Consider the following 15,178-nt stretch of genomic DNA (forward strand, 5'->3'; position numbering starts at 1 on the left):
TGACTAACGTCAGTCTGGGCAGGCTCATGCTGGCAGGGCCTGAAAGCACCAACGGACGATGAACTATAACTATTCTGTTTCACTTCTGAATATGAATGACAGTTCTTTTTATTCATAAAATAGTATAAGAAAGTAAAACGCTGAGTTGAAAGTCAAAGAAATTATGGATTTGTTCCTACTGTTCCAGTTGCTGGAATTCTAGAAATTCCACTTTAGTATGACATTCGTCTTAAAGCTCACGTTTGAATGGGTGCCTCATTAGATTTTAACCCATGGACCCAGGCTAGTCCAAACTCCCAACTATTGGGCTCAACTACCTTACTTCTTATATATAAAAAGATTGCATTCACCAATTTTCTGCTGTTACTACCTCCGGTCACTGCAGCTCTCTGGAACTGTTTAGGATTTGGTCTTGCTCAATAGCACTTTGTTAAGAAGAAGAAACTTTCAATGGTTGGGCACAAACCCCAAACTTTTTCCTCTTATGTGCCACTAAACTGCTCATTTTGAGTGCAGTCCAAATATGTCAATATCTGTTTCTGATTTTCTGGCTGTTATGGCACTTGAGAATGAGATGTGTGTGTATGTGTGTGTTTCCTGTAGGAGTGTAGTGGTGCCTGTGAAGAAAGCATCCCCTGGCAGCCTCACAGTTCACACAGTGGGAAGCAGCAGCAGCAGCAGCACCTCCTCTGGTCTGACCGCTGGCAGCACCCCCCATGTCTTTGCTTCTGTCTCTGCGAACCCCAGAAGCATGATCAACACCACGGGTATGTCATGCACAAGGTCACTGGAATACCCTTGTACAGAAATGCATGCATTCAGCGCCAGTATTGCAGTCAATTTTGAATGAATAAATAAATGAATATAAAAGTTACTCAGTACTAGTCGTTTTCAACACCTAACTTTGTGTGATGCCAGTCTGAGAATGGAAAGATTATTTGTATGATCTGCACGAGCTCTGTGTTGCCACTAGATGGCCCCCTGTACCTTCCTGTCAGTGTCTGCAGCAAGTCTCTGCACTGCTGCCATAAAAATACTCTTCTCCTTCATTCACAAGTATTCCTCCTCATCCACAACCAAACCCAACAACTCCGCTTGAGTGTACATGAATTACATATTAAACAAATGCGTGTTAACTGGTTTGTACGCACAGCTTTTCCTGTGCACTGTGTGTTCCTGTCTCCCTCCCCCTGATGTCACGTTGCTTCTCCAGAGTCTCTGCTGCATTAAGCCAGTACCACATCAGGGCTCCTGGAGTCTGGGCCTCTGAAAGGACCTCCTTAACACCAAGAACCATTAGGAGCTCCAACACCTTTTCAATGTGCCCTATTAAAAAACAAAAAAACTGCCTCTCCTCTCTAAACCCCTCTCAAGGAATGTGAGACATTTATTCAAGTCAAAGTGTGTTTTAGCAACAGCCACACGCCACCATCCAGATCCCATGATCTCATCCGCTCTGGTTATGACCTAATGATTTCATTCTTGTGAAGGAATTTCTGCTTTCACTATACTCAAAGTTTTGGTTCTGATTTAGCTCTGATATAACATTTAACAATGTGATGCAATGTTTTGATATATCATTTGATTGTTTATGTTGGTCATCTTTACAAAGCAAAAAGAAAGAAAAGCAAAGTTTCATATGTAGCTGCTGACACCATTCATTTGGATTTAGATTAGAAATGTGCACTCTTACCAAGTTTGTATATGTTTGACCTGGTTGAAATTTGCGCCGGCTGCTGAAGCCAACTGTCAGGGCAGATTGCAGCGGTTTTCCCCACTCTTCCCACTCTTTTTTTTCTCTTCTTGTCTCCTATTATTTTTACTGTGTGTCATTTAGTCAGAATATATTTTATTGTTTTAAGCTTCACCTCTCTGTAAAACAAAATTATTACCCATATACATTATTACCCATATACATATGCTAATATTTCCATTGGTCTTCGTTGCAGGGGCAACAGATGCTGCCCCCTCTACCTCCTCTTCTTCCAGTTTTGTCAACGGAGCGACAAGTAAGAATCTGCCGGCCATGCAGACGGTGGCCCCCATGCCTGAAGACACAGAAGAAAACATGAGGTAAGACGGGGCCCATACGTCTTTCCTGTGCTTACTCATTTTATTTAAATGTTGTGACTTATTTAAAGATATGTACTCAAGCAGAGTTGTTTAGGAAGCTAATCTGCTGCTTTTACTGAACTGATTAATGTATTTGACCTGATTTGATGGAACAGTGCCTATTGGTTCACGTGTGGTACAAATCTTTTTTTTTTTTTTTGGAGGTGTTTTTTGTGAACAATATGGTACATGAATTGGCCTAATTCTTTGTGTATTCATCTTGTGACCCTGACTCATTTTTCTCACATGCTCTAATAGTTTGTGACAGACATCCTTAGTCCTGCTCTCCCACTGACTGCTGGGAGATCAGGTCTTTTTCTCCAGAGTCTTTTCTCTTTTTCAGTTGCCATGGCAGCAGTAACCGTCATCACTTAGCGTAACTGTGAAGTCAATGATAGTAGGCTTACTGTCTTGCTGCAAATCCATATATTTTAGATGAGGAAAAAAACGTCAAGCAAAACTGAAAAAAAAGAATATTAGTATAACTATGTATTTTGTTTATATCATAAATCCTTCATGAGCCCAACATTGTCACAAAACAACGTGAAGCAAGTACTGACTGCGGCTTCATTTTTTCCTTCTTCTCTCTATTTCAGTGCCCTTTGTGAAGTGGACCAGTGTCCACTACGCCAGGGAGTGACACCTCCTGAGCTCAAACCCTTTAGCTCCCTGACAGGATTACAAGCAGCCTCCAAGGATGCAGGCCAGTGTCTTAGGCAAGGACATTTATGTTAGCCACCTAGACCCTGTCATCCTTTTGCTTTGTTTTCCCAGGATGCTGGAAGGAAGATTACGCTGCGCACACCATACAAATCCTAAACCAAACCTTTCCTCTTCCCTCTCTTTGTGTCACTCTATCTTGCTGCTTTCTGTCCATCTTAGCTGGGAAAAAAGCCTCTACTCCCCTCCTGTCGCCTGGTTCATCTGTTTGCACACATACGTGGGAGCACAGAGATATGTTGCAGCTTGACTCGTATCTCTGCTTGTATTCAGTCTGAGTTGTATTTCTGCATGACTCCAGCTCACAGTTTGTCTGAGGTGCTTAGATAATGTCAGGCAGCAGCATGTAGTAAGTGTGTAGGAGACTTCTTAACGTTTCATAACAAAGTAAGCAAACAAACTGCTGATAAATCCCCTTTTATATGCAAAAGAAACCGTGTTAATGTCGCCGAAGGTTTGACAAATCCACAGTAATGCAACCATGAGCTCACTGATCTCCAGCTTGGTTAGCATCCTCTGTGTGTTGGTGACCCTCTGCAACCTGGGTCATCACTGCTCTCACCCTAGATGAAAGTGCACAATACTATCTCCCTCACTCTGCTACTCTTGGCAGGTATTTAATCTTTGTTTTGACTTCTATTTTGATGTGTTTCTATTTGACAGCATTACTACAAAGCTGGAGAGAGCCCTGGAGAAAGTGGCACCCTTGCTGAGAGAGATCTTTGTGGACTTTGCACCCTTTCTGTCACGCACCTTGTTGGGCAGCCATGGGCAAGAGCTGCTCATAGAAGGTACTGATGTTGTGTTGTGCATTTTATTTCGTGTGCAGTGTGTGGACTCCAACAATACAGGTTCTAATAATGGATGCATACACAAAAGTATGCGTTGACAGCAGTGTATTTTGCACACAAGCTGAGAGTCACCGTCTGATTAAATCTGCTTTCCCTTTCGTTCATCGAATGAAGCCTGTATGTTTTGTCTTTGTCATGATTTCCTCCGCATATTTAGGATTATTGATTTTTGCAGCCTCAACAGATGTCATGTTAAAGTAGTTGGTGGCCCCATGCCAGTGATATTTTTAGCATCTTGGGTCACAGTGCTGCCTGAGGATTTTTTTTACTCTTTATTGGTCCAATGTTTTTTTTTTCGGAATGAACACAGGGAATGACTGTATTTGCAGTGGAATGAAATTACTGAGAATGTTTGTGCCAGAATCCAGCAGATTTTGTGCACTGCCCAACCCAAATCCATGACAAAAAATGAATTCTTACAGAGAACTTGTTAAGTAATGTTAAAGAGTTTTTTTGATTTTTAAATGACGTGAAACCTGGAATCATGGATGTTTCAGGTAATCTCTATCAAATATTTGAAGTGCTGGTCTGAGTGTCTTGGTCGTGCACAGTCTTTGCAGAAGTGTGTTATCCCCCTGCCGCACTGCACTCTGTGCTCCGGTTGTATTTCCTGGTGGTTGCGTGAAGGCTCCTAGTGCCTTCCCCAGGCCCCGGGTTGGCAGTCTCTCACAGCGCTACTACTGCCTAACCTCAGGGACTGTCTGCCTGCATGTGTGTGCTCTGCCACTCCATTCCCAGTGCTTGTTTTGGCTTGCGTACACAAGGACACACTGCCAAATCAGACGCGCACACACACACACACACACACACACGTGCGTGTGATTGTTTCTGCGGAAATTTATGTGTGACCTTCAGTCTCTTGACTTGCACAAAGTGAAGTGAAATTTCTCACTGCCAAAGTCTTTTCTTTTAAGTGTAAGCAAAATCGATGTTAGTTTCAGAAGTCCATGTAGAGAATGACAGCAGACAGAAAGAATGCATTTCCATGACTTTCCTGAAGCCGGATTCCTAAAAAGCTTGTCATACACATGTCCACTGGGATTGTTTATTGTATGTTCTGTTTTATCAGAATTTGTTAAAGTAATACTTTTTGTCAGGCTTACTTATCAGCTGTGTCCTAATAATTTGATACATGTATAAAGTATTGCATCGTAAAGTGAACAATCTTATTGTAATTATGATCCATAAAGGTCATTTCCATTCCAGCAAGTACATTTCCAAGAAGAACAGCCACATCAACAACATACATCATGCATATACCACTCATATATTTACATGCAGATGGCCGCGTGTGTATGCATGTGACTAAGGCTACTCACTCAAACTCAGGGGAAAGGAATGCAAAATCAGGTAGCATGGCCTTGGCAAGTGTGAATATGTCTGTTACCCTTTCACTCAAAGTCTGTCAGCAGACTGACCAAGCTGACAAACCGAGCTGAGCTGAGAGTGTAACCCCGCAAACAAGGTCGCAGATAGACAGCTGTGGCCTCAGCGCTCCTCACCAGACGTGTTTAACCCAGTCTGGGTTTGTAAAAAGTGCACCCTTTTCCTGCCATAATTTAGAGCGGGTTTATCTGACAAAGAGAACCGGCAGATTTACCGCATGTACAGTAAATCTTAAAACCGTGTCGCGGCGCTCAGGTCAGTCCCAGTGGCGGTGTGTTTTTCCAAGTGGTGGAGCTATCCCTCCCTCTCGTTCTTCTATTTTTCCTGGCCATTCCCAGGCTCACAGTTGAAATACTGTGCTGTAGTGCAAAAGGCGCTCCATTTACCAGTAATTACCAGTCATCCATCACTCCTTAAATTGCCCGAGGTCGAGCCCATCGGTGCCCCGTGTGCCCCCTTCGCCTCAACCCTATTCCTTCAACCCCCCCCTTTGCAGACGTGGTCACTGCGGCAATTATGTTGAGTGCACCCTGAGCTTTGCACTTGGAGTTGGTAGCTATGTCCCGTGTGTGAACACTGCTGCTGTTGTGATGCCTGCCGCCTGCTTCTTGCTGTCCCCTGAGTGGCCCGGCCTGCCGGCGCATTGCCCCACAATGCCACATTCACCCGTGCCTTAACCCTGCCCTGTTTACAGGAAAGGACTGGCAGGCCGTGTTTAAATAGAATGCATTTAGTTTGTCTACCAGCACAAGGCCAGGGTCAGTTGGCCACCTGACTTCTGTGTCGGACTGGACTGACTTATGGCTCAGCATGTCACTGCTATAACAAGGGGTCAGCAGTGGAACTCTGTGGACAAGGCACGGGTCACATCCTCTCGAGAGTATCTGCAATAAGCTCCTTCGGACACTCTTTGTTTGTGAATAGAGGCAGCCGTGGCATCGGCAACCAAGCGATCCTCCCGTCTGGAGTTGTGAATATTTGACATTCTTTATATTTTGTTGTTGTCCAGTATCAGTCCCCATATAGAACTACCTAATTTGCTTCAGTGCAGCTATAAAAGGGTGCAGGTATAGTTTCATTTGTAAAGGATTTTAGGTCTGTTCCCGCCTCTAAAAGGTGGTCAGATATCCCCTATAAGAATTTTTATAATTTAGTCATTATGATGCAACTACTATTATGTATGTTGTGACGTACAAACAGAAATCATAGATTAAGCATATTGAATCTTCCATTCATCTCTCCAATGGACACGTTGTCACCCATGGAACAATGGCAGCTGTGTGGCACATAGTTGAACTCCTGAGAGCTTTTAATTAGGCCTACAGCGCTGCATTTTTTCCTTTAACTAATTACTACAGCTCTTTAATGGTTCTCTCCCAGTGCGGCAGAATACAAGACCAGTTGCTGCCCCTGTTTCTGCAAATGAGCTCTTCACACCTGCTGTTGTTTCATTAGAGAGTTGTCTGCTTCTGCAGCTAACCGTCTTCCGAATGAAGACGAGACAAGAAGCTGTGAATGTCTGTGTTCACTTCCGGGACCGTGTGTGCTTGTGTGAAGGTGGATGTGTGAAGGGTTATTCACGCATACATATATACATGCATTAATTATACAATTTTGGGTATTATGAATGCTTTCTCACTGCCTGAGATGTACCTAATGCCCACATTTTTTTTGCTTCATCCAAGTTCTAAACCTCATGTCAGAAATTAAAATTGTAATATTTGTTCTTAAATGATATCTTGTACTGCGACACAACCGATTATACTGATGATATTATATATCAAGGACTAATTACACTCAGAGATATTCTGTTTGAAATACTATCCTTACAGTTAATGTACCGTATATTTATTTGTCTCTCCAGGTCTTGTATGTATGAAGTCAAGCACTTCGGTGGTGGAGCTCGTCATGCTGCTTTGTTCTCAGGTGAGTTTTTTTTTCTCCCTCCCCTCTTCCTAATCCTCTTTCCCAGCCTCTCATTTTTTTCTTCTCTAAGTCACGTCCTCTTTTCTTTTCCATTTGCAAAGCTATGCTTCTCTTAGTAAAATCTATGTAAACACTTTGTGGAGATCTGCTTGAGGCTAGTTTCGATTTGGACATGGTCAATAGTTATATTAGTTCACACGCCTCAATTATTTTTTTTTGAAGATGTTTAGTGAACACAAAAAAAGGTTTAGTCTTTATCCTGTTATAATGTGCCACTACTCTGTTATGTATACATTTATGGCTAATGCTTGGTTAAATGCTAGTGCACTGTATTTTAATATCTTAAGCAAATTGTCCAAACGTATGACGACACACAGAGACTATACTAATAGCTATCTGGGAAACCAGGACTTTCTCACGATGAGCCCCACCTTGTGCAAAGCTGCTAGTGACTGATCACCTCCGAGCTGACCCACTGAATCTCTTGTTAAGCCCTTGTTTTAGAGAAGGTCAAAGCCCCGTTGTAGCAGTTAGAACAGGAGATATTTAACATACCTTCTGTCAGCTCATCAGTCTTGCGTCGGGAGCCCATGAGGAAGCCATTACTTGGTGCCTCTTTGTGGATCCAGACTGAAGGGCTCGGAGCCTTGAGGAGGTGGATTGCCACGATGTGCTCTCCCTGGTATCCGCAGTCCAAAGCCCTCGTCACCAGGAAGCTCAGCCTCTGTTATATGGAGGCCATTATTCAGGGGCTTTTCTCCAAAGAACGTACATAAATAGGGCAGCCGGCATTGAGTTATTGTTGCTCTTTTGAAGGTTTTTGACAGGCTCCATTCTGCACTGCTTTTCTGTCTGTGGAGTATCTGTGGGAAGTTGCTTTTGCCAGCTGTAGGATTTATTGCAGATGAGAGCGTCAGCATGCTGTTAAGGGCTCTGGGTCCATCCTCTCTTTGCACAGATAGCATTACTGCGGCTCCAGAGGTTCCTGCCATTAGATGCTCTAGGGATGAAATCCAGGCTGAGATATTGATCAGACAGCGAGGACTCGAACCTGAACCATATAGCTTGGTGTCCTTCTACAACATTTCAAGTAAATATGAGTAATTTATTGTAATGTGGCACAATCAGTAATGAAGTTATGCTGAGTTTAAAATCACTCTGTAATGATGGATTATCAGTGCCCTCTTTGTTACCACTTTTAGGTGACTGATATGCGTGCAGAGATATTTCATAGCGAGCATATATGTTGGCTCCCGCGTATACTTCTAAATAATATCTCTGATATAGATCTGTATCTCAAGTGCTTTCAAAATATGTAGCAAGTGGTCTCGGATGCAGGAAAAGCTGTTGCTGACATCATTATAAAATGCCAACTTCAACGTATCCCTCACATATTTCAACCTTAACGTTTTAAGACAGCCAGGAGGGCACTTAGCTGACCTTTGGTCCCTCTCTGTTTTGTGTCCTGTCAGTTTTATGAATGAATTAGTGCTAATGATCCGCCTTTTCTTATTTATGCATACTAATCACAGCAATCATGGTGTGGCTGGCTGTGGTTGCAGACACTGTATGTCTCTCCTCAGCCTGCAACTGAATGAAAAGGTCAAGCAGCTCTGTTTCTTGTAACAGCTTTAAATGTACAGGGGGATCTAGAGTGGAGCCTCAGAGATTTAGTGATGGAAGGCCTCCAGATGTGGAGAGTATAACAGCAAAGCAGAGAAGATAAAAGCAAACGCTCCTGCGCACTGACAGGGTGGATAGAACAAATACTTAGTGCCCTGTTGAGTTTCAGGTAGATGGAAATGGGCGGGAGAGAATGTGTTCTCAAGGCCAAACAATTGTTCTGTGAGTTGAGATGTGTGGGAGTTCTGGTCCAACATAAAAGGGGGTGGTTTAACTGAAGATAGATGGAAGAATTGTAATTTTGTTCCAATTGAACCTACAGCATCATCATTTCCAAGTGTTGCCTTTAGCTTTTTAGCAAATTGTTTCTCAAGAGTAAAGGCCTAGTGACAGTTTTGGTAACTGTTGAACTGTCAGCTCCTCTGAAACACAACCAAGAAAATGCTGTTTTCCAAGCCTGTTGAATATGTATATATATAGAGTAACAGTTTTTAAGTTTATTGTTGACCTTTAAAATGCCAAAAACTAAAATAATGTACATTAAAAAGAGATTTTAAATAGTCCTAGCTACTAAAAAAAACTTCCATCAACTAGCCAAAGGTGTTGCATTCTGGTCATGGTCTGCATTTACATCAAGGACCAAATCTCTTTTTTTTAAGGAGCTGCATGTCATGTCTAATTCCCTTCAAATGGGCAGCAGCGGAATTGCTGCAATCAAAGGCAGCCTCCTCTGGGAACAGTGTTCTCCAATCAAAAAAAAAGCCAAGAGAAAGAGAGCCTCTGAAGTGCTATCTCAGCTGTCAACAAGCATAGCTCAGACAAGATACCAAATTTAAATGTTCATGCTACGCCTCGACTGATCTACTGCCACTTTCCTGGCAACGCCCCAGTGTCACATCTGCCTTGATTCCTGTATTTATTTTTGTCACGTGAACCTGGTGCAAGTGGAGCCTCAGACGACTGGCTGTACATGATCCCTGTCCAAATCAAAAACGGCTTATTCAAGACAGATACTGTAGCAGAGGAAGGGGGTCAGGGGGAACATTTGGATACCAGATGCTCAGCAGTTTGTCAGCACCATCTCCCTGATTTAACGCATTGTAGGGTCAGACTGTGTACTCCTGCGTGAACCGGTATGTGTCAGGCACAACAACTCTGTACAAAAACACATGCCCGTACATAATAATGTTAGTTATGCTTACGTTGTCCCAACAATGACATAGAAAAAGTAGTGTTAGTCACAGTTTAGCATTTACAACCACAGAGAAAATACCCTTATATATTATTTCCTTGAGAGATGATAACGTTCATTTTTGCTAATTAAAAATGGATAGTCTAGTTCAAAGGGTTCCCATAAATGTAACTATTCAAGAGTTCGCATTAGCCTTCAGGACTGAAAACCCTTTTCCTTCCTATTCCTTTGTTTTTCCTACTCTTTTGAACCGTGGACTTCTCTGTTTTCTCTTCCATTTGCACCTCAGTGAGGGTACAGCAGAGCTGGATTTCCCACAGTGAAAGGCCTGCTCTCAAACTGTTTTTTAATCATTTCCAGAGCATGTTGTGAGACAGCAAGTGCTAGCACTCTGGCCCGGGGCTCGGATCCCTTCCAGGCGCATACTGCAGGGCTCAGTGAGCCTGCTCGGTAATTTGTCACTGTAAGGGACAGAGGAAATGGATGTATTTAAGCAAAAGGATACAGTTTCATCCCACAATTACATCCTTCCAGTGTCTACAGATCTTTTAACGTAGAAAGAAGGCTGGTTGCACTAGCTGGGCAGGAATTCAGCTTTTTTATAGCCCCAATACTTTCGATCAAAGAGTAGATGAACGGAATGATTTATTTACCCATGAATTACAATATATGACATGTAATCTAGATTAAAAATATGCATTTTTGATGGTGAAAAGTGATATTTGGCATACACTTCTGAAAGACCTCGTTGCTGAATCAAGTCTGTTTTGACTTTTACTTAGTTTCAACTATAGCTGTTTGCAAAAGTTTTATTTTAGCTTTAATGCCGAGAACTTTGCTATCTGATATATTTTCTTGACCAATATGTAATATTATATATTATCCACTATATAATTTTACATATTGGTTATTATTGTAAGAATGTATTTCTGTTGTCTTTCTGTTTAGAACTTTTAATAAACCATGTCCCAAAAACAGAGAAATGGATATTGTCAGTAAGTAACTGATCTCAAATTGTTTAATTTCAGGAATGGCAGAATTCCATTCAGAAAAACGCTGGCCTGGCTTTCATTGAGCTAATCAACGAAGGAAGGTAATGTGTCCATTCACTTTAATACATAAAGTCAGCCATGATTCTTTTATCTCTTAGCAGTACAGCATTTAAAAATGATGTGTAAAAAGGTGGTTTGGCGTAGGTCATCTCTAAACCTCTCGCTAGGGGGTAACGGTACCATTTACTAAATAGCCGTCACCTTCTCCTATCGTCTGCCTTCTCCTGTCTCTGCCTGTGCTCTGTTCTCTTTCTGTGTCCCTCCCTCTTCCTTTCATCTCTGGGTGTGGCCAGACTCAGGGTTTTCCACAGAGCAGATCAGGGGCGGCTCAGCCTCCTTGCCCATCTGCTGACCCATCTGCCCACACCCTCTCTGTGCCCGGGCTCTTGCTGCAGCACAGCCATGTTTCTCTGAGTCCCCTGCTGGCCCCGGAACAAAGGCTTTCAGTCAGTAGGGCCACACGGCGCTGTCCAGGGTGCTGTTGACAGACACATTATTTCCTGTGTGTTACTCAAGTCTCTGCACACCTGCTCTAACTAACTAGAAAGCTGTAGACGGAGCGAGTCTATTTGGCCTTAAAAGGCATGGCCAACAAAGATGTTGTTTCTGCTGTATGTGTGACAACAGACACATTGGTTATTTGAAATGCTGAATGTCTGAAGGTAAAGGGATTGCTTCACTAGGTTTTTTTACCTCTGCTCCTTTCTTGAATGAAAGCTGTAAGCCACAATCTATATGAGTGAACTGCCTTAGGTTTGTTGCTACAGTGTTGAATGCAGCATTTCTTATGCACACAGTTCTGTTAGGAGAGTCTCAAAAGCAAAACATGCGGAAATGTTGAGAAATCTTTTTTTTTCTTTACAGCACTAATAACAAACATTTAGGAAGTTTTGACTGGGATGGTCAATTCATTTAGGTGACTTCTGAACTTCTGAAACAAAATAAAGAAGCAACATCCATTCCAAGTGTTATCACCTGTATATATTTGTATTACCTTTCTATAGATCAGTCTCTTGGGTATCACTTTCTCATCTATTCTTGGTTTCAAAACAAAGCGTTGCATTGTCAGCCTCTTTTTTTTGAACCGTGAATGTCTGTCTATAAATGACTGCTCGTCAACAATTAAATATATTATATAATAAAATTAAACAATAGCAGCTGATGAATGCCTCCTCGGGATTACTGCCTCTCCTTGGGACAGGAGGGAAATTGCATTCTGTATCAAGCACTGGAGAGGAACAGGGGCGGCTTTAATTAAAACAAAGCTAGCCTAATGGTGTGTAAAATAGCATGTAATCTGCACACAGTAGCCACAATGTTCTCAATTATTAAAGTTAGTCGAATTTGAATGTGAATGTGGGTGGAGACCACAAAGCCTCCAGAGTCAGCCATGTGAGAAGTTGCTCACGGCCTGACTTGTCAGCAATAGAGGCCCAGGGTTGATGTTCTGGTCAGTGGGAAGGGATGCTCAGTCAATCAGGAGTATGCCAGACAGGCTTCAATGCTCTAATAGCACTCCATTCCCTCCTTAACGCTACAGAGGGAACTGTCATTGACCTGCAGCCTTGCAATATAACACAGACAAATGATGCTGTTTACTAGTCTACTCTTTCACCAAGCAGAATGTTGCACAATCCTGAGTAGCAATATTTGCCACAGCCCTGTTCTTATCCCAAGAGGTATAATTACAATGGAAGGATATTTCCTTAATAATGATACATTGTGTATCAATGTACGCTGCATTAATCTTTCCCTTCAATTAAGGTTGCTCTGCCATGCCATGAAGGACCACATAGTTCGAGTTGCCAACGAGGCCGAGTTCATCCTGAACCGACAGCGAGCCGAGGACGTCCACAAACACGCGGAGTTCGAGGTATAAATTGTGCCCTTCTTTGTTGGGCAAAGAGTCAAACTACTAAACAAATATTGTATGAAAGAGTGAATAATCAAAAGGATATGGTGGTATCGCAGAAAACCGGTTCTCCAATTTATTATTTTACCATCTCTAGTGAAAAACGTAAAAATAGTTTATAACCTCTATCGAACTCAAGACTAAATGAGAGTAATGTTAAATGGTAAAATAATCTTCAAGTTTTTATCTTGAGTAATTTCGTTCCACAATGTCCTCCTGATAATGAACTCCCGACCCCCTGCGATTCATATGAAATTATTAAATTTCTGGTAGCAAAGCAAAATTAAATCAATGTTGAATTAGGATTTTCAATTCCTGAGTCTCAAACCACTTATATTTCATACATGAGAGGAAAAGATAGCCAGATTAGATCAATGTTGGAATATTAATTTTCTTGCAGTAATCTGTATTTAGCTTTAATTTTCCGCTAATGGTTGTCTTTATAGAAATGTGAGAAAGTAAATTAGCGCAAATGAATCCCACAAGATTGATAGTGAAATATAGAAAAGCGGCGCTGTATTGAAATGGTTTCTTTGGCTATTGTAGAGAAGTGGAAGACATGGAAGCGCACACACACACACACGCGCGGCTCTGTTAGCACTGGGTACATGTGAGGAGTGATGAGTTTCTTATCTGAGAGAAGCAGCCATCCTCAAACAGCTGCTTGATATACAGTTCTTGAGGATCCTTGACCTGCTAGATAAACTGGAAGAGACGGCTAGATATGCGATGTCAGTAGAAGGGGGAAGTGTACCTGGCCCCGTCCCTTCTTTCTGCCAACGCCAGACAGCCTACACTTTTCATCTAGGTCTGATGTTACTTTATTACCCATTCTCCGAGATTGAAGATTCAGAACACAGATAGGACATTTTTACAATTACGCTGGTGTCAGGGCAAAGCGTCATATGCTTTAAAGTGATAAATAACGTTTGATATTTGTCACTGCATCACGTGGCGATGCGAGTTGACAAGCGGAGATTGAGTTATCTGCCGAATGAAGAATATGTTGAAGTATAATATCTGACAGAATTCAAATTTGAAGCAGGAAATTCAATTAACTTCCAGCTTCGGTTAGCAAATTAGATTTTGAATATTAGCAAGAGTTCCCCCAGGGTGGCATAGTGAGACAATCTTGTTTTAGCAGAAAGATAAGGTCAGATGTGCTCCTCTAGATTACTTTTAGCCACCTGGAACACCGAGAGAGTTGCACTGACTTCTGGAAATTCATTTCAAACCAATATCGACAATATTTTTCATATTTAAATAGATTAATTTAACTCTATTATTTGGATATCAAACATTATTTTGACAATGGTATCTTTCATATTATTGTTTTTCATGTTTGCAACTTACAAGAGGCAACGAAAATGACTGCATGCACATGACACCATTCCTATACCAGGGGACAATGACATATCCCTAGATATATTGGCAGTGTAGATTCGTTAACCTTGACAGACAATATTCTTTGTGGATCTATTAGAGTACTTTCTTTTCTCCTCTAATAGCACCATCCACTGCTACCTAGCAGGGAGCCTCATCTGTCTGCAGTTAGGGAATGGACTGCCTCCATGTGCTCGCCATGATTTACTACACTCCTCAAGGGGAGCAGAAATAGATCTCTCAGCTGTCCACTAATATCTTTATGCACTCAAGTGTGTTGAATGAAGCCATAACATTCCTCAGTGTGACAAAGGCTCCATTAAACGGTATATATTATTCTGGCTTTATTCAAGTAAAACATTCTTAAATTAGCATGATGTCCGATATGACTTTTGCGAAGGGATACTGTACTGAAAGCCATAAATATGCATGAAGTTTTTCATCCCCCCCCCCCCCCCCCCCCCCCATTTGTTTTATGTCTCAAATTAGTCCAACTGTGCCCAATATGCTGCTGACAGAAAAGAAGAAGAGAAGATGTGTGACCACCTTATCGGTGCCGCTAAACACCGAGACCATGTGACAGCCAACCAGTTAAAGCAGAAAATCGTCAACATCCTCACCAACAAGCACAGTGCCTGGGGGACTGTGGCCCAGAGGTAAGCCCTCGCTCCATGTTCAAGTCTGCCTTCTGACCAACGCGGAAACCCACCGAGTCCTAAACGTGAACCATAGCTGCTCAACCTTTGGTCCAACCTCGAGGACAGACGTTACCTGTTGACAGAACTCTGCAGTGATGGGATTGGAGCACCAGTTAATGTCATTTTCCCAGGATCCGAAAGGGTCAGCAATCGGGTCAGCAAACGCAATTACAGTGTGGAGTGGCTCAATCCCCCCCGGGGACAGCTGATTGGCCAGGCTCCTGACCGGGATAGCAGAGGGGGGTGTGGAAGGGGGAAAAGGGGGGTGGGGTGTTTCTGCAGTGTTGTCCAGGCATTCATTGACCCCTCTCAGAAACACAGCC

At 42.3% G+C, this 15,178-nt stretch overlaps 1 protein-coding gene across 1 annotated transcript in view; it reads left to right on the plus strand.

The window, feature by feature from the left end:
• Window positions 1-15,178, plus strand: part of nbeab (neurobeachin b) — a 171,721-nt gene that overhangs the window by 79,678 nt on the left and 76,865 nt on the right. The window contains exons 30-37 of the mRNA XM_037469312.2: window positions 604-767; window positions 1,950-2,073; window positions 2,709-2,828; window positions 3,496-3,623; window positions 6,934-6,995; window positions 10,839-10,903; window positions 12,627-12,735; window positions 14,647-14,813. Of these exons, the coding sequence (XP_037325209.2) occupies window positions 604-767; window positions 1,950-2,073; window positions 2,709-2,828; window positions 3,496-3,623; window positions 6,934-6,995; window positions 10,839-10,903; window positions 12,627-12,735; window positions 14,647-14,813 (939 nt within the window). The remainder of the gene's footprint in view (window positions 1-603; window positions 768-1,949; window positions 2,074-2,708; window positions 2,829-3,495; window positions 3,624-6,933; window positions 6,996-10,838; window positions 10,904-12,626; window positions 12,736-14,646; window positions 14,814-15,178) is intronic.

This window comes from Pungitius pungitius, chromosome 3 (assembly GCF_949316345.1).
Source record: "Pungitius pungitius chromosome 3, fPunPun2.1, whole genome shotgun sequence".
In the NCBI taxonomy this organism is placed as follows: domain Eukaryota; kingdom Metazoa; phylum Chordata; class Actinopteri; order Perciformes; family Gasterosteidae; genus Pungitius; species Pungitius pungitius.